We start from the raw sequence: 22,087 nt of genomic DNA, 5'->3' as shown, positions 1-22,087 counted from the left end.
TTATTTCTATAGAAAATTTTTTCAAAATTTTATTTATATCGAAAATTTTTTCAAAATTTTATTTCTATAGAAAATTTTGTCCAAATTTTGTTTTTATAGAAAATTTTGTCCAAATTTTATTTTTATAGAAAATTTGGTCAACATTTTATTTCTATAGAAAATTTTGTCCAAATTTTATTTCTATAGAAATGTTGGTCAATTTTTTTTTTTATAGAAAATTTGGTCAAAATTTTATTTCTATAGAAAATTTGGTCAAAATTTTATTTCTATAGAAAATTTGGTCAAAATTTTATTTCTATAGAAAATTTGGTCAAAATTTTATTTCTATAGAAAATTTGGTCAAAATTTTATTTCTATAGAAAATTTTGTCCAAATTTTATTTCTATAGAAAATTTTGTCAAAATTTTATTTCTATAGAAAATTTTGTCCAAATTTTATTTCTATAGAAAATTTTGTCCAAATTTTATTTCTATAGAAAATTTTGTCCACATTTTATTTCTATAGAAAATTTTGTTAAAATTTTATTTCTATAGAAAATTTTGTCTAAATTTTATTTCTATAGAAAATTTTGTTTTTATAGAAAATTTTGTCCAACTTTTATTTCTATAGAAAATGTTGTCCAAATTTTATTTCTATAGAAAATTTTTTCACAATTTTATTTCTATCGAAAATTTTTTCAAAATTTTATTTCTATAGAAAATTTTGTCCAAATTTTGTTTTTATAGAAAATTTTGTCCAAATTTTATTTTTATAGAAAATTTGGTCAACATTTTATTTCTATAGAAAATTTTGTCCAAATTTTATTTCTATAGAAATTTTGGTAAATTTTTTTTCTATAGAAAATTTGGTCAAAATTTTATTTCTATAGAAAATTTGGTCAAAATTTTATTTCTATAGAAAATTTGGTCGAAATTTTATTTCTATAGAAAATTTTGTACAAATTTTATTTCTTAGAAAATTTTGTTAAAATTTTATTTCTATAGAAAATTTTGTCCAAATTTTATTTCTATAGAAAATTTGGTCAAAATTTTATTTCTATAGAAAATTTGGTAAAAATTTTATTTCTATAGAAAATTTTGTCCAAATTTTGTTTTTATAGAAAATGTTGTCAAAATTTTATTTCTATAGAAAATTTTGTCCAAATTGTATTTCTATAGAAAATTTTGTCCAAATTGTATTTCTATAGAAAATTTTTTCCAAATTTTATTTCTATAGAAAATTTTGTCCAAATTTTATTTTTATAGAAAATTTGGTCAACATTTTATTTCTATAGAAAATTTTGTCCAAATTTTATTTCTATAGAAAATTTTGTCCAAATTTTATTTCTATAGAAAATTTGGTCAAAATTTTATTTCTATAGAAAATTTGGTCAACATTTTATTTCTATAGAAAATTTTGTCAAAATTTTATTTCTATAAAAAATTTTGTACAAATTTTATTTCTATAGAAAATTTTGTTAAAATTTTATTTCTATAGAAAATTTTGTCCAAATTTTATTTCTATAGAAAATTTGGTCAAAATTTTATTTCTATAGAAAATTTTGTCTAAATTTTATTTCTATAGAAAATTTTGTCCAAATTTTGTTTTTATAGAAAATTTTGTCCAACTTTTATTTCTATAGAAAATGTTGTCCAAATTTTATTTCTTAGAAAATTTTTTCAAAATTTTATTTCTATCGAAAATTTTTTCAAAATTTTATTTCTATAGAAAATTTTGTCAAAATTTTATTTCTATAGAAAATTGTGTCAAAACTTTATTTCTAAAGAAAATTTTGTCAACATTTTATTTCTATAGAAAATTTTGTCAAAATTTTTATAGAAATAAAATTTTGACAAAATTTTCTATAGAAATTAAATTTGGACAACATTTTCTATAAAAATAAAATTTGGACAAAATTTTCTATAAAAACAAAATTTGGACAAAATTTTCTATAGAAATAAAATTGGGACAATATTTTTTATAGAAATACAATTTTGACAAAATTTTTTTCTATAAAAACAAAATTTGGACAAAATTTTATTTCTATAGAAAATTTTGTTAAAATTTTATTTCTATAGAAATTTTGGTCAAAATTGTATTTCTATAGAAAATTTTGTCCAAATTTTATTTCTATAGAAAATATGGTCAAAATTTTATTTCTATAGAAAATTTTGTCCAAATTTTATTTCTATACAAAATTTTGTCAAAATTTTATTTCTATAGAAAATTTTGCCAAAATTTTATTTTTATAGAAAATATTGTGAAAAGTTTATTTCTTTCGATTTGTCTGAATATTACCCTCGAATATTACTAAATTATTTTAATAAATTATCTTCTGTTCCTTTCCTCTCTAGCCAAAATTATCCCTTTATATGAAGAAGCGGCTGTGGAAAATGGATATTTCTGTATACCAAAAAAAAAAAAGAAACAATATCAAATATTCCTTTTAAATAATCCATTATGGGGAAAAAAGTCGTTGTAAATTGGTGTTAAATTTTATATTGGTAAACTATTTTTTTTCAATTTCGTTTAGTTGTTGCTGTTACTTTTTGTATACATACGATTATAGGGATTCCATTCGCTTTTTTGTTTCATAAAGTAGAAATTGCTGTGTTTTTGTTTGGTTGTTGTTAATATAAATATCTGTTTTGTTGTTTTTTTATTCATTTATTATTATAATTATGTATAAAAAATGTTTATTATTATTTTATTATTAATATTATTTGGTAATGTGTTTGTGTATGTGTAAATGAGTTGTTTGTTTATATATCCGTATTATTCGACTTCCGTTTCCGCTTTTATTCGATTGCGGTGAGTTTTGTTTTTGTTTGCATGTATGTATGTATGTAGTTCTTATAAAATAGGAAATAGGAAAGAGGATAGATTTAGAGCGAGGAAAGAAAGAACAAAAAGAAAATACCAGCACAGGATGTCAGTTGATCTTTATATTCCATTCATATTTTTTGTTTTTTTTTCATTGCAATAGTAAAAAGTCTTTCTTTATATATATGAATATGTGGTGTCGGTTTTCTTGTTTTTGTATTCTTGTATATCTGTATATGCATAATAAAATGTTCTTGTTGCGTATTTGTATTTGTGTATTCGTCATCATTTCCATTTCAATCCATATTGTGTATTTTTTTGTTAACTTAACTAATCATTTCACGATATTTAAGTTTATGTTTTGTAAGCATATCGGTAACAGTAACTAATTTCTTAATTGAGAGTATATTCGATAATTCTTGCAATTCCGGTAAATATGAAACACATATATGATGCAATGTAGCAAGTTCACGACCTAGATTATTTTTATTAAAGAAAAAAATCGATTAGTAGAGTTAGGGGGTTTCTTCGTTTCGACCACTTACCCGTATCTTGAGGACTTTGATTCGAGCTTTGTTCATTATTCCAACCTGGTGGTGGATTAGGATCTGTCACCATAGATAATTGATCGAGAAAGACTATCATGCGTTCTTTATTTTTCAGTATAAAAGGATTGACAACCTCCATATATTGTTCCTGGAAAATGAAAATCAAAAATTAAAACAAGTTCTAAAAAAAAAATAAAGATCGAAAAAGCTAAAAAACATAAAAAACCAAAACTAAATGTTTAAATAAAATTTGTAGAGGATTTCCAAGTCCTTATTAAAAAAATTTTAAGCTGCAGAAAAATTTGTCTAAATTTTTATATCTATAGAAAATTTTTAGATCTATAGAAAATTTTGTCAAAATTTTCTTACTATAAAAAATTTTCTCAAAGTTTTATTCCTATTAAAAATTTTGTCAACATTTTTATTTCTATAGAAATTTTTTGAAAATTTTATTTCTATAGAGAATTTTGTCAATACTTTATTTCTAAATAAAATTTTGTCAAAATTTTATTTCTATAGAAAATTTTGTTAAAATTTTATTTCTATAAACAATTTTGTCAAAGTTTTATTTCTACAGAAAATGTTGTCAAATTCTATATCTATAGAAAATTTTCTCAAAATTTTATTTCCATAGAAAATTTTATCAAAATTTTATTTTCATAGAAAATTTTATCAAAATTTTATTTTCATAGAAAACATTCAACATTTTAATTCCATAGAAAATTTTGTCAAATTTTTATCTCTATAGAAAATTTTGACAAAATTGTATCTCTATAGAAAATTTTGTCATAATTTTATTTCTGTAGAAAATTTTGTCAAAATTTGATTTCTATAGAAAATTTTGTCAAAATTTTATTTCATTATTGTTTTTTTTGATTTCATCTTAAAACCATGCATTGACTAAACTTAACCAACAGAGGAAAATAATGTTTGTCAAATTTATTTGGGCAAAGCCCTATAGACTGTTGGTTAAGCTACACTTGTAGTTTAGTCAATGCATGGTTTTAAGCTGAAATCAAAAACAACAATAATGATTAAAGAACAAAACGAATGAAAAAAGAGGAAGCACGCTCAAAATAAACCCAGATAACTGCACTCAAATCGATGATTTGACGGTGGCAAAGGAAAAGAGATATGTTTGTACGAATTTATTTAGGCATAAGCCGGCTATCATGTGAAACCTTTTTTTCGGAAGGTTCAAGTGTGGTTTATTGTTGGGTTTAATTAACTGCCTGAATTTATTCTGATAATTGGTTTATAGTTTTGCTGCAAGTAGAGGATGCTGATGAGGAATGTGGTAATTCCGAAACGTGCGTCCATCCAACCATCTTGCAGTCTATAGGGCTTTGCCCAAATAAATTTGACAAATATTCTTTTCCTTTGTTGGTTAAGCTACACTTGTAGTTTAGTCAATGCATGGTTTTAAGCTGAAATCAAAAACAACAATAATGATTAAAGAACAAAACCAACAATAACAAAACAAAACGAAAATTTTATTTCTTTGGAAATTTTTGTAAAATTTTTTAGATCTATAGAAAATTTTGTCAAAAATTGAATATCTATCGAAATTTCTGTATCTATCGAAATTTTTGCCCAAATTTTTATTTCTATAGAAAATTTTTTGACAATTTTTTTTCTATAGAAAATTTTGTACAATTTTTATTTCCATAGAAAACTTTGTGAAAATTTTATTTCCATAGAAACTTTTGTTAAAATTTTATTTCTATAGAAAATTTTGTCAAAATTCTATTTCCGTAGAAAATTTTGTCAAAATTTTATTTCTATAGAAAAGTTTGTCTACATTTTAATTCTATAGAAGATTTTGTAAAATTTTTATTTCTATAGAAAATTTAGTCAAAATGTTTATATCTGTAGAAATTTTTGCCAAGATTTTTATGTTATATCTATAGAACATTTTCTCAAAATTTTATTTCTATAGAAAATTTTGTCAAAATCTTATTTCCGTAGAAAATTTTGTCAAAATTTTATTTCTACATAGAATTTTATCAAAATTTTATTTCCATAGAAAATTTTATCAAAATTTTATTTTCATAGAAAATTTTGTCAACATTTTAATTCTATAGAAATTTTTGCCAAGAATTTTCTCAAAATTTTATTTCTATAGAAAATTTTGTCAAAATTTTATTTCTATAGAGAATTTTGTAAACATTTTATTTCTGTAGAAAATTTTGAAGAAATTTTGACAAAATTTTATCTCTATAGAAAATTGTGTCATCATTTTATTTCTGTAGAAAATTTTGAAGAAATTTTATTTCTATAGAAAATTTTGTAAAAATTTTTAGATCTATAGAAAATTTTGTCAAAATTTTTAGATCTATAGAAAATTTTGTCAACATTTTATTTCCATAGAAAGTTTTATCAAAATTTTATTTTCATAGAAAATTTTGTCAAGATTTTAATTCTATAGAAATTTTTGCCAAGATTTTTATATCTATAGAAAATTGTCTCAAAATTTTATTTCTATAGAAAATTTTGTCAAAATTTTATTTACGTAGAAAATTTTGTCAAAATTTTATTTCTATAGAGAATTTTGTAAAAATTTTATTTCTTTAAAAAATGTTGACAAAATTTTATCTATAGAAAATTGTGTCATAATAGAAAATTGTGTCATAATTTTATTTCTGTAGAAAATTTTGTAAAAATTTTATTTCTATAGAAAATTTTGTAAAAATTTTATTTCTTTAGAAAATTTTGTCAGAATTTTTAGATATATAGAAAATTTTGTCAAAATTTTATTTCTACAGAAAATGTCAAATTTTATTTCTATAGAAAATTTTGTCAAAATTTTTGTATCTATAGAAATTTTTGCCAAGATTTTTATATCTATAGAAAATTTTGTCAAAATTTTATTTCTATAGAAAATTGTATCAAAATTTTATTTCCATAGAAAATTTTATCAAAATTTTATTTTCATAGTAAATTTTGTCAACATTTTAAATCTATAGAAAATTTTTTCAAATTTTTATCGCTATAGAAAATTTTGACAATATTTTATCTCTATAGAAAATTGTTTCATAATTTTATTTCTGTAGAGCATTTTGTCGAAATTGTAAAATTTTTATTTCTATAGAAAATGTTGTCAAAATTTTATTTCTATAGAAAATTTTGTAAAATTTTTATTTCTATAGAAAATTTTGTCAAAATTTTGTTTCTATAGAAAATTTTATTTCTGTAGAAAATTTTGTCAAAATTATTTTCTATAGAAAATTTTGTTAACATTTTTTGTTAAATTTTGTCAAAGCATCAAAGGTCCACGTTTCGTCTATATAAAATATTGGAAACTTGAATTTATCCTGTTTTTCAAAATTTCGACAATTCTATTTTTGAAAAATTTGACCATTCTAAATTTTCAGCTTTTTACATTTGAAAAAAAAATCGATATTCCGATTATTAATACTTTCTGAAACTTTGAACAAAAAGGACCACCGTTTGTTGCGATTATTATTACGATTATTTACAGGGTAAATCGGTGGAATCTGAGATACACTCTGTAGTGTCTTACATTGGGAAATGCAAAGCGTGCGGAGAATACACATTGGGGGTATTTCTGGATATTGAAGGCGTCTTCAGTAACACAAAGATCGAGAAAGTACTACTTGCACTAGAGAGAAATGGTATGAGCGAGATCGTAACGAACTGGATTGAGGCAATGCTACGCCATAGGAGCATCGAAGCGGAATTAGCAGATTCCAAATGACATGCGACTACGACGAGAGGACTTCCTCAGAGTGGGGTAATATCACCTGTGCTCTGGCTAATTATAGTAGATGAGACCCTTAGCGTCCTGAGTAATAGGGGTATAAAAGTGGTGGCGTATGCGGATGACATTGTCGTAATGGGGGCCTGGACTCATTCGAGAGCACGGGCTGTAGACACACTGAACTGATAGTCTATGCCGGACGTCATATGAGAACTGACAATATGACGACACGGCATATGTATGAGAGTAACTTGGATTCAATTATCCCGAGCATAGAGGACTGGGACGAAACACTTTGGAAATCTCAACTTCTATACTGACGGCTCGAAAATGGCCCGAGAGTACAGGCAGCGGAATATACTGTAAGGAGTTGGAACTTAAGGAGTCCTTTAAGTTGAACGATAAATACGGCATTTTTTAGGCGGAGATATTTACTATTGCAAAAGCTGCGAAACTTCTATCGATGAACGGCCTCATTTCACTTCCTGTGCCAGTGTCCAGCACTATCTTTCACAAGAAACAAGATACTGGGCTCTTATTTCTTTCAGACTATGACCGACTTACAAGAATGCAGCCTGATGAGTATTCTCGCTTTCATCAAGGCATCGGGGTGGAGGACCGAGGCGCATCCGAAGACCGACACGAAGAGGAAGATGGAACGAAGTTTGAGGAACATCCTCGGTAACCTAACCTATGACAACTTTCGACATTTTGCCGAGTTTCCAGCTTCAAAATTTCAAATCAGCAGTCGATCAGACTCATTTTTCACAAAAAAAAATTAATTTGGACGAAATCCCAGCCTGCGTTGATATCAGGATAACATTAAAAAAAATCAAAAGTCTACTTTGACTTTCCGTTTTTTTTAGTCGATTGGCTGAAAGGTCAATTTACGACTTTTTTATACGATCTCGCTAAAATCTTATCACTGGCCGTTTTGAGAGATCCTCTCAGTACTCTTTATTTAACCTCATCGCCTCATGCAAAGCTACCTAACCTAAGCTCTTTTTAAGGCCGTACTTACCTTTCCACCAAATTCAATTAGATTCGCTAAATTTTGCAAACATTTAGCCACCATTACCAATGATCTCGTTGCTGCTGTTGGCGGTGTCTCACTGACCAGACCAAATTGACGTGGATTCAGCAACGAAGGACATAACAAACGCAAGAAAATAAAACCCGATACCACTCGAGTCCTCACCAAACGTTCCGTTGGCCATTTGGCCACAACGGCCTTTTGCAAACAGTTACAAATGTAACGCACCGAACGGGGACACGCCTCCGGCGATGTAAAAATCGAATGTGTAACCAAATCGAGAATTTGCAAAAGGAACTCAGCATTGGAGCAGGCATCATCGTTAACATCCATTTTGGTGGGATTCAATTCGGCCGATTGTTTACTATCCATAATACGTTGGATAGTCTCAGAAATTGCCTCCTGTAGGAATCCCGTACATTCAGTACGCATATACAAATCCATGAGAGTGGTGGCCAAACTGGCACCGCGGAATAGAGTGGTGGTTTCATTTTCTCGCGCAATTTCCGCTTGACAGAGAACACGTATGAGTTCTGTTTCGCGTTTTTCATGGCGGAAGACACGCAACAAGGACGTGGCCAGGGGTACACGATCATTATGGCAGAGTTCGGCCAATGCCTTGACGGAATAGAGCTCGGGTTCGAGCAATAATTGCTGCAGAGGACTATATTCTTCACATGGCATAATGAGATCATCTAGGTAACGCATACGCAAACGCAACGAGCCCCATTCACCCATGGGAGTCATGCCGGTGAGTTGATACCATTCTTCGGTCTCTTGGCCATTTTTCAAACTGGCCAAATCAATGGTCAATTCGGCAACTTCACTATCCTTGCCACGTTTGCCTCGCGAAATGAGGGTAATGGTTAGAGAGACTACATCTGGTGGGACATCACTGAAAGAAATTATGGATGCTTACAAAGTATTTCTTGAAGAATTTTTAATTCGGCTTAACTTACTCCAAAACAAACTCCTCTTCCCAAACTGGATCGGGGGCAATCTTGACCTTTGTTTTGCCCACTTTAACTTGATTCAATGAAATACTACAATAGGGATGTGGCACTAATTTAAACGGCAGTCTATGAGCTTCTAAAATATGTAGAGTAAGGCTGCGTAGCTCCCTCAAACGTGGCACCTTCTTTTGGGCTTTGCTCAGCTGGGAGGCACACTGGGCCTTTAGGGCATTTATCCATTCCACATAACTCTCTTGACTAGGGGCACACAGGTAGGTTACCGTGGCCAGGCAGGGCAAAGCCCTTTCGACTATCTGAAAGCAGTAGGGACGCTCCCACAGAGAATCATGGCATTGATAGAGATAAGCACAGGATAGATCAATTAGACCTTTCGGTTTAGTCTTTTTAGGATTGTCATAGAAACACAAATGAGTCTCGGAGCATTCGCTGATCAAGGCAAAATACAATTGCTTCCATTTGGCGGTCTTATCGGATTTCTTATTCAAATGGCCATGGTGTTTGATGCCTTTGATTTTCTTAAGGCCAATTTGATCACGGCATTCCCTTAGAGTGGCATAGATCTTTTCGGCAGCCTTCTCCACCACATATTGTTGACTATACTCAGGTTGTGTGCCATTCACCACAGGATGACTTAAACAATGGCCCTCCACGATTTGCTCCTTGCGATAGCGATTGATGACGGCATCCAAACACTCAAACGTACGACCACCCATGAGATAGCGAACACCTTTCTTTTCTATGCGAAAACGTTGTATTTGATTATTGATATGGAAGAACAGTGAATAGTCGCCCGGTGAATTATCACTGGGACGAACCAAAAAACTACCAGGACCAGCTGAAAAAAATAAAATAAAATTTCTCCAAGAAACAATCTCTCCAAACGAAAACCTCTTACCCTTGACTAACATATCAACTGCCTCGTTTTTGGTGCAATTTGGATGAAACCATGGAAATACTGTATTCGGATCTATGGCCGGATCTAAATCTTCTACCAGCTCTCGGAATATCATACCCTGTTCACCAGTACGATGAGCCGTCACCCACAACCAACCATCGCCCATATCATTGTGAACGAAAAAGATATCGCCCTTTTGGAAACTCAATTCATCGGTATCGGGCATTTTGGTATATGGCAATATGGCCACCACTCGCTTTTTATCATTGACTGGTTCGGGTGGTGGTACAGGAAATACCAAACGTTCACGTTTCAATAGATCACTGCATGAGGTATAGTAACCAACCAAATCACTCAGTGAGATGAATTGACGGCCACCAATATAGAAATCACCACAGACGGCTGTAATGCTACAAAAGAACAAATACACAAGAGAAAATATTGTGGCTAATTAGGAAGAGCGTGTTTGGGAGTAATTAAGATAATTCTTACCGAAAATGATTGATACCAGTCCGACCCAAATAGCTGAGAACATAAGAGCCCGGCTTTCGATCACTTTCACGAACTGAAAAGAACAAGAAGACATTTAAAACCAAAAAAATTTTGACAAAATTTTCTATAGTAATAAAATTTTGCTAGAATTTTCTATAGAAATAAAATTTTGACAACATTTTTTAAAGATATCAAAATTTTGACAAAATTGTCTATAGATATCAAAATTTTGACAACATTTTCTTTAGAAATAAAATTTTGACAATATCTTCTATAGAAATAAAATTTTGCAAAAATTTTCTATAGAAATAAAATTTTTACAAAAATGTCTATATAAATAACATTTTGACAAAATTTTCTATTGAAATAAAATTTTGATAGAATTTTCCAAAGAAATGAAATTTTGACAAAATTTTCTATAGAAACAAAATTTTGACAAAATTATCTAAAGATATCAAAATTTTGACAAACTTTTCTATAGATATCAAAATTTTGACAAATTTTCTATAGAAATAAAATGTTTACAAAAATGTCTATAGAAAGAGAATTTTGACAAAATGCTCTATAAAAATAAAATTTTCTATAGAAATAAAATTTTCACAACATTTTCTGTAGAAATTAAATTTTGATAGAATTTTCCAAAGAAATAAAATTTTGACAAAATTTTCTAAAGATATCAAAATTTTGACAAAATTTTCTTTAGAAATAAAATTTTGACAAAATTTTATTTAGAAATAAAATTTTTCTAGAATTATTTATAGAAATAAAATATTGCTGGAATATTCTATAGAAATAAAATTATGCTAGAATTTTCTATAGAAATAAAATTTTGACAACATTTTCTATAGAAACAAAATTTTCTATAGAAATAAAATTTTGCAAAAATTTTCTATAGAAATAAAATTTTTACAAAAATGTCTATATAAATAACATTTTGACAAAATTTTCTATTGAAATAAAATTTTGATAGAATTTTCCAAAGAAATGAAATTTTGACAAAATTTTCTATAGAAATAAAATTTTGACAAAATTTTCTAAAGATATCAAAATTTTGACAAAGTTTTCCATAGATATCAACATTTTGACAAAATTTTCTATATAAATAAAATTTTGACAAAATTTTCTGTAGAAATAAAATTTTGCAACAATTTTATATAGAAATAAAATTTTTACAAAAATGTCTATATAAATAACATTTTGACAAAATTTTCTATTGAAATAAAATTTTGATGGAATTTTCCAAAGAAATGAAATTTTGACAAAATTTTCTATAGAAATAAAATTTTGACAAAATTATTTAAAGATATCAACATTTTGACAAAATTTTCTATATAAATAAAATTTAGACAAAATTTTCTATATAAATAAAATTTAGACAAAATTTTCTATAGAAATAAAATTTTGCAAAAATTTTCTATAGAAATAAAATGTTTACAAAAATTTCTATAGAAATAGAATTTTGACAAAATGTTCTATAAAAATAAAATTTTCTATAGAAATAAAATTTTCACAAAATTTTCTGTAGAAATTAAATTTTGATAGAATTTTCCAAAGAAATAAAATTTTGACAAAATTTTCTAAAGATATCAAAATTTTGACAAAATTTTCTTTAGAAATAAAATTTTGACAAAATTTAATTTAGAAATCAAATTTTTCTAGAATTATTTATAGAAATAAAATATTGCTGGTATTTTCTATAGAAATAAAATTTTGCTAGAATTTTCTATAGAAATAAAATTTTGACAATATTTTCTATAGAAACAAAATTTTCTATAGAAATAAAATTTTGCAAAAATTTTATATAGAAATAAAATTTTTACAAAAATGTCTATATAAATAACATTTTGACAAAATTTTCTATTGAAATAAAATTTTGATGGAATTTTCCAAAGAAATGAAATTTTGACAAAATTTTCTATAGAAATAAAATTTTGACAAAATTATCTAAAGATATCAAAATTTTGACAAAATTTTCTATATAAATAAAATTTAGACAAAATTTTCTATAGACATAAAATTTTGCAAAAATTTTCTATAGAAATAAAATGTTTACAAAAATTTCTATAGAAATAAAATTTTCACAAAATTTTCTTTAGAAATTACATTTTGATAGAATTTTCCAAAGAAATAAAATTTTGCTAGAATTTTCTATAGAAATAAAATTTTGACAATATTTTCTATAGAAACAAAATTTTCTATAGAAATAAAATTTTGCAAAAATTTTCTGTAGAAATAAAATTTTTACAAAAATGTCTATATAAATAACATTTTGACAAAATTTTCTATAGAAATAAAATTTTGACAAAATGTTCTATAAAAATAAAATTTTGACAAAATTTTCTATAGAAATAAAATTTTCACAAAATTTTCTTTAGAAATTACATTTTGATAGAATTTTCCAAAGAAATAAAATTTTGACAAAATTTTCTAAAGATATCAAAATTTTGATATCTGTAGAAATTCAATTTTGACAAAATTTTCTATAGAAATAAAATTTTGATAGAATTTTCCAAACAAAAAAAATTTTGACAAAATTTTCTATAGAAATAAAATTTTGACAAAATGTTCTATAGAAATAAAATTTTGACAAAATTTTCTATAGAAATAAAATTTTGACAAAATTTTTTCAAGATATCAAAATTTTGACAGAATTTTCTAAAGAAATACAATTTTAACAAAATTTTCTATAGAAATAAAATTTGGACAAAATTTTCTTTAGAAATAAAATTATGACAAAATTTTCCATAGAAATAAAATTTTGACAGAATTTTCTTTAGAAATAAAATTTTGCAAAAATTTTCTATAGAAATAAAATTTTGACAAAATTTTCTATAGAAATAAAATTTTGACAAAAATTTCTTTAGAAATAAAATTTTGACACAATTTTCAACAGAAATACAATTTTGCTGGAATGTTCTATAGAAATAAAATTTTGCAAAAATTTTCTATAGTAATAAAATTTTGAAAAAATTTTCTATTGAAATAAAATGTTGACAATTTTTTATAGAAATAATAATTGTTTTATTGATTTTATCACTTGCGTGATTTATACAAATTTTGATTTTCATGGAAAACTGTTTTATGTTGAAATTAATTGAATTTTTTGCAATATGGAATAATTGGACAAAATATCCTCCACACCTTGGGAAATTTCCAAAAAAAAAATCGATTTTCTTTACATATCAAAACAAAACTTCTTAAGAATTTAATTGTCATAATTTTTTATGGTTGTTTTCAATTCTTTTTAAAGTTTTTTAGCAATTATTCTCTTCGAAACAAAACAAAATAAAAAAAAAACTTACCCAAATAGCTTCCCAATTTGCTGCTTCCACGTAAACGTGATTCAGCTGAATAGCGATCCAAACGTCCATGATACCATTCACTTTCTGGTGGCGCTATAATGGCAGGTCGTTCGCCTAGCAGTTGCAAAGTAATTCCAGGAAACCACATTAACAATTTCACACATATCCATCGAAGCGCAGGAAAACGTACCATCACCAGCGACACCAGGGTAAAAAAATCATAAAATTTTTGTGAAAATTGCCATAGACGATAATGTCGATTTTGTTCAAGATGATCATCATCATTAGCATAAGGTAGAGAATATTGTTGAGAACGAAGACGATGACGATGATGACGATAGTGATGATATCCCCAAGACAACAGCACAAGGGAGAGAAGGGAAGCAATTATTATCGTGGTAAATGACAATGTAGTATAAGAAACTATAAATTAATTAAATACAATATAATACATATAAATATTATGTTGATTTCTTTTATAAGAATATAAAAATAATTCTAGAATAATTAGAAAAGAGAAAATATTGCAATTTTTTCCAACGAAATATTTTAATTGACACAAAAAAATTATTTCCTTAAGACAATGAAAATCATTGGTATGAAAATGTTCGTTATTATATCAAAAATTCATTATAATAACCAACATTTTCATTGTATATATGAACTGATTTCATTAGCTCAATTTTTATGAAAAACATTTTGGTTGATAAATTTATTGTCTCGGTGGATCAAAACATAAGGAAATTATTTCCTTACGACATTGAAAATGTTCATTAATGGTACGAAAATTTTCGTTATTATATCAAAAATTCATTAAAATTATGAACAATTTCATTGTATTCATGTAATAATTTCGTTAGCTCAATCTTAATGACAAATTTTAGATGATTCCTAGAGTGGGAATCGGAAAAAAATTTTAGTGAACAATGATAGGACTCGAAAAGAAAAACGCTAGGGATAATTGAACATGGAATTTTGAAGCGTGCTTTGGGTGTTGTAATAAGAATCAAAAACTAGAGTTGTCAAAAATGTATTGTAAATGTAAATGTGTAGTGGTCGATTTCTAAAAATTGGGAAAGATCGAATTTTAGACTTTATTTCTATAGAAAATGTTCTCAAAATGTATGTCTATAGAAAATTTTTGCAAAATTTTATTTCTATACAAAGTTTTGTCAAAATTTTATTTCTATAGAAAATTTTCGCAAAATTGTTATTTCTATAGAAAATTTTATCACAATCGAACATTTTCGCAAAATTTTATTTCTATCGAAAATTTTATTTCTATAGAAAATTTTGGCAATATTTTATTTCTATAGAAAATTTTTGCAAAATTTTATTTCTATGGAAAATTTTTGCAAAATTTTATTTCTATAGAAAATTTTTGCAAAATTTTATTTCTATAGAAAATTTTTGCAAAATTTTGTTTCTATGGAAAATTTTTTCAAAATTTTATTTCTATAGAAAATTTTGTCACAATTTTATTTCTATGGAAAATTTTATCAATATTTTATTTCTTTAGAAAATTTTTTGTTTCTATAGAAAATTTTATTTCTATCGAAAATTTTATTTCTATAGAAAATTTTGGCAATATTTTATTTCTAAAGAAAATTTTATCAAAATTTTATTTCTATAGAAAATGTTGGCAATATTTTATTTCTATAGAAAATTTTTGCAAAATTTTATTTCTATCGAAAATTTTTGCATAATTTTATTTCTATAGAAAATTTTATCAAAATGTTATTTCTAAAGATAATTTTATCGAAATTTTATTTCTATAAAAAAATTGTCTCAAAATTTTATTTCAATAGAAAATTTTTGTCAAAATTTTATTTCAATAGAAAATTTTCTCAAAATTTTATTTCTATAGAAAATTTTTGTCAAAATTTTATTTCTATAGAAAATTTTTGCAAAATTTTATTTCTATAGATAGTTTTCGCAAAATTTTATTTCTATTGAATTTTTGCAAAATTTTATTTCTATAGAAAATTTTGCAAAATTTTATTTTTTTATCTGTAAGTTTGATTAACTTTGTCATTCCGTTTGTAACACATCGAAATATTGCTCTAAGACCCCATAAAGTATATATTCTGGGCCGTGGTGAGTCGATCTAAGAATGTCGGTCCGTCCGACCTTCTGTTGAAATCACGCTAACTTAGGAACGAAACCAGCTATCGAATTGAAACTTGGCACAAGTAGTTGTTATTGATGTAGGTCGGATGGTATTGCAAATGGGCCATATCGGACCACTTTTACGTATATCCCCCTCAGATTTGGCTTGCGGAGCCTTTAAGAGAAGCAATTTTCATCCGATCCGGTTGATATTTGGTACATAATGTTAATATATGGTATCTAACAACCATGCAAAAATTGGTCCACATCGGTCCATAATTATATATAGCCCCCATATAAACCGATCCCCATCTTTGACCTCCGGAGCCTCTTGGATGAGCAAAATTCATCCGATTCGTTTGAAATTTGGTACCTGGTGTTAGTATACGGTCTCTAACAACCATGCAGGAATGGGTACATATCGGTCCATAATTATATGTAGCCCCCGTATAAACTGATCCACAGATTTGACCTCCGGAGCCTCTTGGAGGAACAAAATTCATCCGATCCGGTTGAAACTTGGTACATGGTGTTAGTATATGATCTCTAACAACCATGCAAAAAATGGTCCATACCAGTCTTCATTATATATAACCCCCATTTAAACCGATCCCCCAGATTTGACCTCCGGAGCTCTTGGAGGAGCAAAATTCATCCGATCCGGTTGAAATTTGGTACGTGGTAAAATTTGTTACATTGCGCTAGTATATGTCCGCTTACAACCATGCCAAAATTGGTTCATATCGGTCTATAGTTATATATAGCCGATCCCCAAAAATAATCTACCAAAATTTTATCAAGATTTTATTTATATAGAAAATTTTGTCAAAATGTTATTTTTATTGAAAATTTTGTAAAAATTTTATTTCTATAGAAAATTTTTGCAGTTTTATTTCTATAGAAAATTTGTCAAAATGTTTTTTACACAGAAAATTTTCGCAAACTTTTATTTCTATAGAAAATTTTTGCAAAATTTTATTTCTATAGAAAATTTTTGTGAAACTTTATTTCTACACGGATGAAAAAGACTGTTTTTCGTATGTTTGGCTATAAACATTATATGTTTGGAACACAAATTTTTAAACACAATATTTTTGAGTGCAAGCATATAATGTTCATAAACTAGCATAACATGTTTGGGACATATATGTTAATATGTTAGAACATATGATGTTTGGGACATAAAATGTTTGTAAATATAATATGCTTGGATGCAAACATATATTAATTTAGAAATAACCTATAAACATATATGTGTTTAGTAGCTTGGAGCGCTATTTAACAGGGAGCGATATTGAATTAAGTTGGTGGTTGTTGCTTGTTATTACAAAATTAACATTTTATTTTTCCTTGGGCAATTGATCAGCTACTTCTTTGATCCTTACAAACTGTGTGGTCCGCTGTTCGAATCCCCGTCCGGCAAAAGGTAAAATTAAAATAAAAAAAAATCATACAATTGAATAATTTCTTCTACAATGTTTGTATTACAGAAAAAGGTGCTAAGAACTAAAAAATCTCGTGGAAGTGAGAAAGATGTGGAGGAATATACAATTGGGCAGAAACAACATTTTGAGCATTCAGGTCGAAAGCCTATGTTGTTAGCACCTATATTACCTGTTTATTTTCATAATTCGTTATGATTGTAAATATATAAATAAATAAATAAAATTTTGAGCACAATATTGTGGAGAATTTTTTTTAAGCATATAATATTTTTGGGTGCAAAATGCTTCCAAACATATTATATGTTCACATAATAACATATTGTTTTTTGGAAGACAACATTATTGAATTTGGATGCAAAAATACAAAATGTTTGGAACTTAGAGTACCCAAACATATATTGTTTAGACTAATATGCTTTCAAACATATTATATATTGGAAGAGATCAAACATATAAATGTTTGGGCAATACCCAAAAATGTATATGCTTGAAGCAAAATATGTTTGGGAGTATATGTTACAGAAGCGATTTTTTGTGAGCGTGTATTGAAAATGTTTGCAAAACTTTACTTCTATAGAAAATTTTTGCAAAATTTTATTTCTATAGAAAATTTTTGTGAACAGTTTATATCTATAGAAAATTTTGTCAAAATTTTATTTCTTTAACAAATTTTGTCAAAATTCTATTTCTATAGAAATTTTTTGCAAAATTCTATTTCTATAGAAAATTTTTGCAAAATTTTATTGCTATAGAAATTTTTTGCAAAATTTTATTTCTATAGAAAATTTTTACAAAATTTTATTTCTATAGAAAATTTTTGCAAAAAAAATTTTTTTTTGTACAGTGGGAGAAAAGATGATTCAATTTGTAAGAGGAAATTTCCCAAATGTTTTCTCCATAAGGAGTTAGCATAAAGGGCCCAAAATTGAGTTATCTCTCCCAGCCAGATCTATACTAAAGGCTGTGGAAAGGTTCATTCGCCCGAACCGAAACATGTACAGTCCAGGCGTGTATAGATTTGTATCTGGCGTTTTCTTTTCAATGGCTCTATTAACCATGTTCCTTAATCTATATCTGTCCATAAAGCTCGAAAAATAATTGTATAATTAGATATAATGCATTTGGACGCCAATTGCCTGTTTCGGTATCAGGCTAACATGAAATATAATTTTATTTCTATAGAAAATTTTCGCAAAATTTTATTTCTATAGAAAATTTTTACAAAATTTTATTTCTATAGAAAATTTTTGCAAAATTTTATTTCTATAGAAATTTTTTGCAATATTTTATTTCTATAGAAAATTTTTACAAAATTTTATTTCTACAGAAAATTTTTGCAAAATTTTATTTCTATAGAAAATTTTTGCAAAATTTTATTTCTATAGAAAATTTTCGCAAAATTTTATTTCTATAGAAAATTTTCGCAAAATTTAATTTCTATGTAAATTTTTGCAAAATTTTATTTCTATAAAAATTTCACTAAATTTTATTTCTATAGAAAATTTTCTCAAAATTTAATTTTTTATCTGTTAGTTTTTTTTAATCGATTAATCGAAAATAGAGGTTGCTTCATCTTTTGTCCCTATTTCTTCTCAATATCTGTCAGTTTAATGTAATTACCAGAGATATTTAACTCAAAATGATTTATTCCTTAGAAATTATCTCTTCCTTAATGCTACTCTACTAAATCTTCATGCCTGCAGGTATACTATTGAAATTTTTTTTCATATTCCAAAATTTCTACGAATTTTCTTGATTTTACAAGAAAAAGCAATAACCGCTTATAGCAGCTAATTTTTTTTCTTTATTTTTTTTTTCTTAATGGGTTGGTGTTAACGAAAGTCCAAAATGTGATTCATATTTATGATTTCCATATGTGTAACATGGAGAATGAAACTTCAAACAAAAATATATGTTCCATAGCCACCAAAAAGACAGACAGCTGCAAAAGTTATGATTCCATATTATATCAGGTGATGTTGGGTTGGGGATCCCTTTGGCTAATGTCTGCCTTTTGGTTATAGAGCCCCGTCGCCGCCATCAAGAACCCCAAACATGTGCCAAAAATATTTAAACAAAATAAAAAAAATTATCCAAAAAAAGGAATCAAACAATAAATAAAATGTAATAATTAAAGCCAAGCCGAAAGCCATAAACCCACTCTAAGAAATTGTTAGCTGTCCTCGACAAAAAATTATGGCTAAGAAGCATACATAAATCGACAATCATTAGTTGGAGTTTTTTTTTTATTTTATTTTGTCCGTCCATTCTTACGTCTCCTCGAGTAGTGGTAGTCTATTGGTTTTTTTCTTCTCTTCTGGATAAGGCGTACATTACCCCGTTTTTTTTTGTAACCAGAAATTTGTTTGATTTTTTTATTTTTAGCCTCATGTATTTGGATATATTTGCCTTATGAAGCTGAAAGTAAATTCATTGCTTGGTTCTCCACTCACTTATGGTCAGTTTAGTAGAAAACAAAACCATAATTTATGGTTAGCCATAAACGAAAAAAAAATGAAAAAATAAATAAAAAGGGTCCACGAAAAAAAAACTGACCAACGAACAGGTGGTTTTGATTATTCTTTCGCACAGCAGTTAGGTTATGAACAAAATGTGAGGAAAAAAACATTTGATAAAAAAATCATATACATAAATTATTCGCAATAATAACAACAGCATATTGAAACACTTTCTCTGAAAAAGTTTAAAGAACACAGTAAAAAATAAAACAAACATTAAATTAAAAAAAAATAGTCAAAAATGAGTCCAAAATGATTTATTTATTAATATATTATTGTCGTTGGGCCCCAAAATAATTTTCCATGTAAATGAGTCCAAAATTTCTTCAACAAAATCATTAAATGTCAAAAAATCGAATTATTTCGAAGCTTGGAGTATTGGCGCCCAATTGCTTCAGATTTTTTAAATACTTACTTTACTTAAAACAAAAAAAAACTTTCACGTTAGGCTCCAAAAAATTCCATATAATTACTTCAAAATATCTCTAAAAGGTTATTACAGATGAAAATTGCGTCAGATATTTTAAATGATATATTTACTAAAAAACAAAAAAAAACTTAGTCGTTGGGCGCCAAAAAAAAATCAATGTAACAAATCCAAAATGTCCATGAAAAATCATCACAATGTACAAATCAAAAATTTATGTAATTACTATTGGCACCCATTTTAGAGATATATAAAAATTTATAATTGAAATATTGGCGTTGGGCGCCATGAAAAGAATTCTTCCGGTTTTGGAGGGGCATAACATCCCATAATGGGTATTATGTTTATCAAGCATACAACTCAATATCTCCTAAAAGTCATTACAACTTCATTTAGGTTTACAAATTAAAGTCTTCACTCAAAAAAAAGTGAACTCTCTATTTCACTAAAGCCAATTTAACTTTATATTAGTTCATAGAATCATTATGTTTGGAAAAAGTTTACTTTACTCAAATAATTTTTTGCGTACGTTAGTTAAATGAACTAAAACACAGGAAAAAATTATACAAAAATAAAGCATAAAGGTTTCCTAATTTCGTATTTCTCACAAAATAGTTCATTATTTCTTTAAATTTGTAAATTTTACCAAAAATGTGTCCATCATGAACTTCGTATGGCACTAAAGACATTCTTGCAATTTTGAACTCCAAGATTTCTCTTAAAACCACAAAATTTTCTTTAACAAGTGCAAAAACTTAGTTATGTCTAATAAATTTTCTTGAATTTGTCGAAAACTATTTACTTATTTTTACCATATCGGAGTGATGCCAGCGCTTGTAATACTGTTTAGTTAAAATTTTCTAAAAAAATTCAAAATTTTCTAAAATTAATCGAAAGTTATCTTTCCTGGTGGGTTCACTGTTTTTTCAGTGTTGATTAAATATGGGAAAGATTGATGCCATTGGCGCCTAATTGGAGCATTATAAACACATTGACATTGGGGACCAAAATTAAATATAATCTCAACTAAATCTTAATTTACGATTGAAAATTTGGCAGAAATATTATAGGAGTTTGGGTTATTGGCGTCCAATTAGTTAGAAATTTTAAATGGATACTTAAAAAAACAAAATTGGTGTTGGGCGCCAAAAATAGTTTAAAGAAACATAATTTGGCTTTAAGACGTGTTCAAAAATTCCCTAAAAAAAAATACAATATTCAAATCAAACAGTAGCGAAATGCAATATTTGCCCCCAGTTTAAAATTTATAAAAAAAAGTTGGCGTTGGGCGCCAAAATTACAATAAAACATAATAATTTAGATTCAAAAATAAAAATTAGCAAAAACTATAATTTTGCAATTAAATTAAATAAAATTTAATATTGAGTTTACGTTGTAAAAATTTTGCAGATTTAAAATTTTTAATTTATAAATAAATTATAAGGAAACATCGAACATAAAAATTAGCAAAAAAAAATACAATTTCACGCTTCCGAAAAATCCCTAAAACTCATTGTAATTTACAAATAAAAAAATTACCTAAATTTGACGCCCAATTTGGACCCTTAAATGAATAATTTACTTAAAAACATTTTGACGTTGAGCAACTATTGCAATGCAAATGTTGCCCAAATGCAAAATTTTTTTGCATCAAATATAAATATAGAGCAAAGTAAAAAATAACATAATTTGTCATCAAAACAATACAAAAATGTACCTGAAATTTACCAATAAAAAATTAACTATTTGTGGATTATTGGCGCCCGAATTGAGTGATATCACGCTTCCAAAAAATCTCTAAAACTCATTGTAATTTACAA

At 26.5% G+C, this 22,087-nt stretch overlaps 1 protein-coding gene across 3 annotated transcripts in view; it reads right to left on the bottom strand.

Annotated features, from left to right (window-relative positions):
* Positions 1-2,625: 2,625 nt before the first annotated feature.
* The window catches only part of vap (RAS p21 protein activator vap), a 68,649-nt gene continuing 49,187 nt past the window's right edge, over positions 2,626-22,087 (bottom strand). For all 3 annotated transcript variants that reach the window (XM_075303221.1, XM_075303219.1, XM_075303220.1), the window contains 7 exons: positions 13,768-13,881; positions 10,466-10,538; positions 9,974-10,383; positions 9,064-9,913; positions 8,093-8,999; positions 3,348-3,498; positions 2,626-3,277 (listed from right to left, as the gene is read on the bottom strand). In XM_075303221.1, the coding sequence (XP_075159336.1) occupies positions 3,129-3,277; positions 3,348-3,498; positions 8,093-8,999; positions 9,064-9,913; positions 9,974-10,383; positions 10,466-10,538; positions 13,768-13,881 (2,654 nt within the window). In that variant the 3' untranslated portion in view covers positions 2,626-3,128. The remainder of the gene's footprint in view (positions 3,278-3,347; positions 3,499-8,092; positions 9,000-9,063; positions 9,914-9,973; positions 10,384-10,465; positions 10,539-13,767; positions 13,882-22,087) is intronic.

This window comes from Haematobia irritans, chromosome 3 (assembly GCF_050003625.1).
Source record: "Haematobia irritans isolate KBUSLIRL chromosome 3, ASM5000362v1, whole genome shotgun sequence".
Lineage (NCBI taxonomy): Eukaryota > Metazoa > Arthropoda > Insecta > Diptera > Muscidae > Haematobia > Haematobia irritans.
Note: the sequence above shows the minus strand (reverse complement) of the source record. Positions and strands in the feature narration are given on the sequence as shown.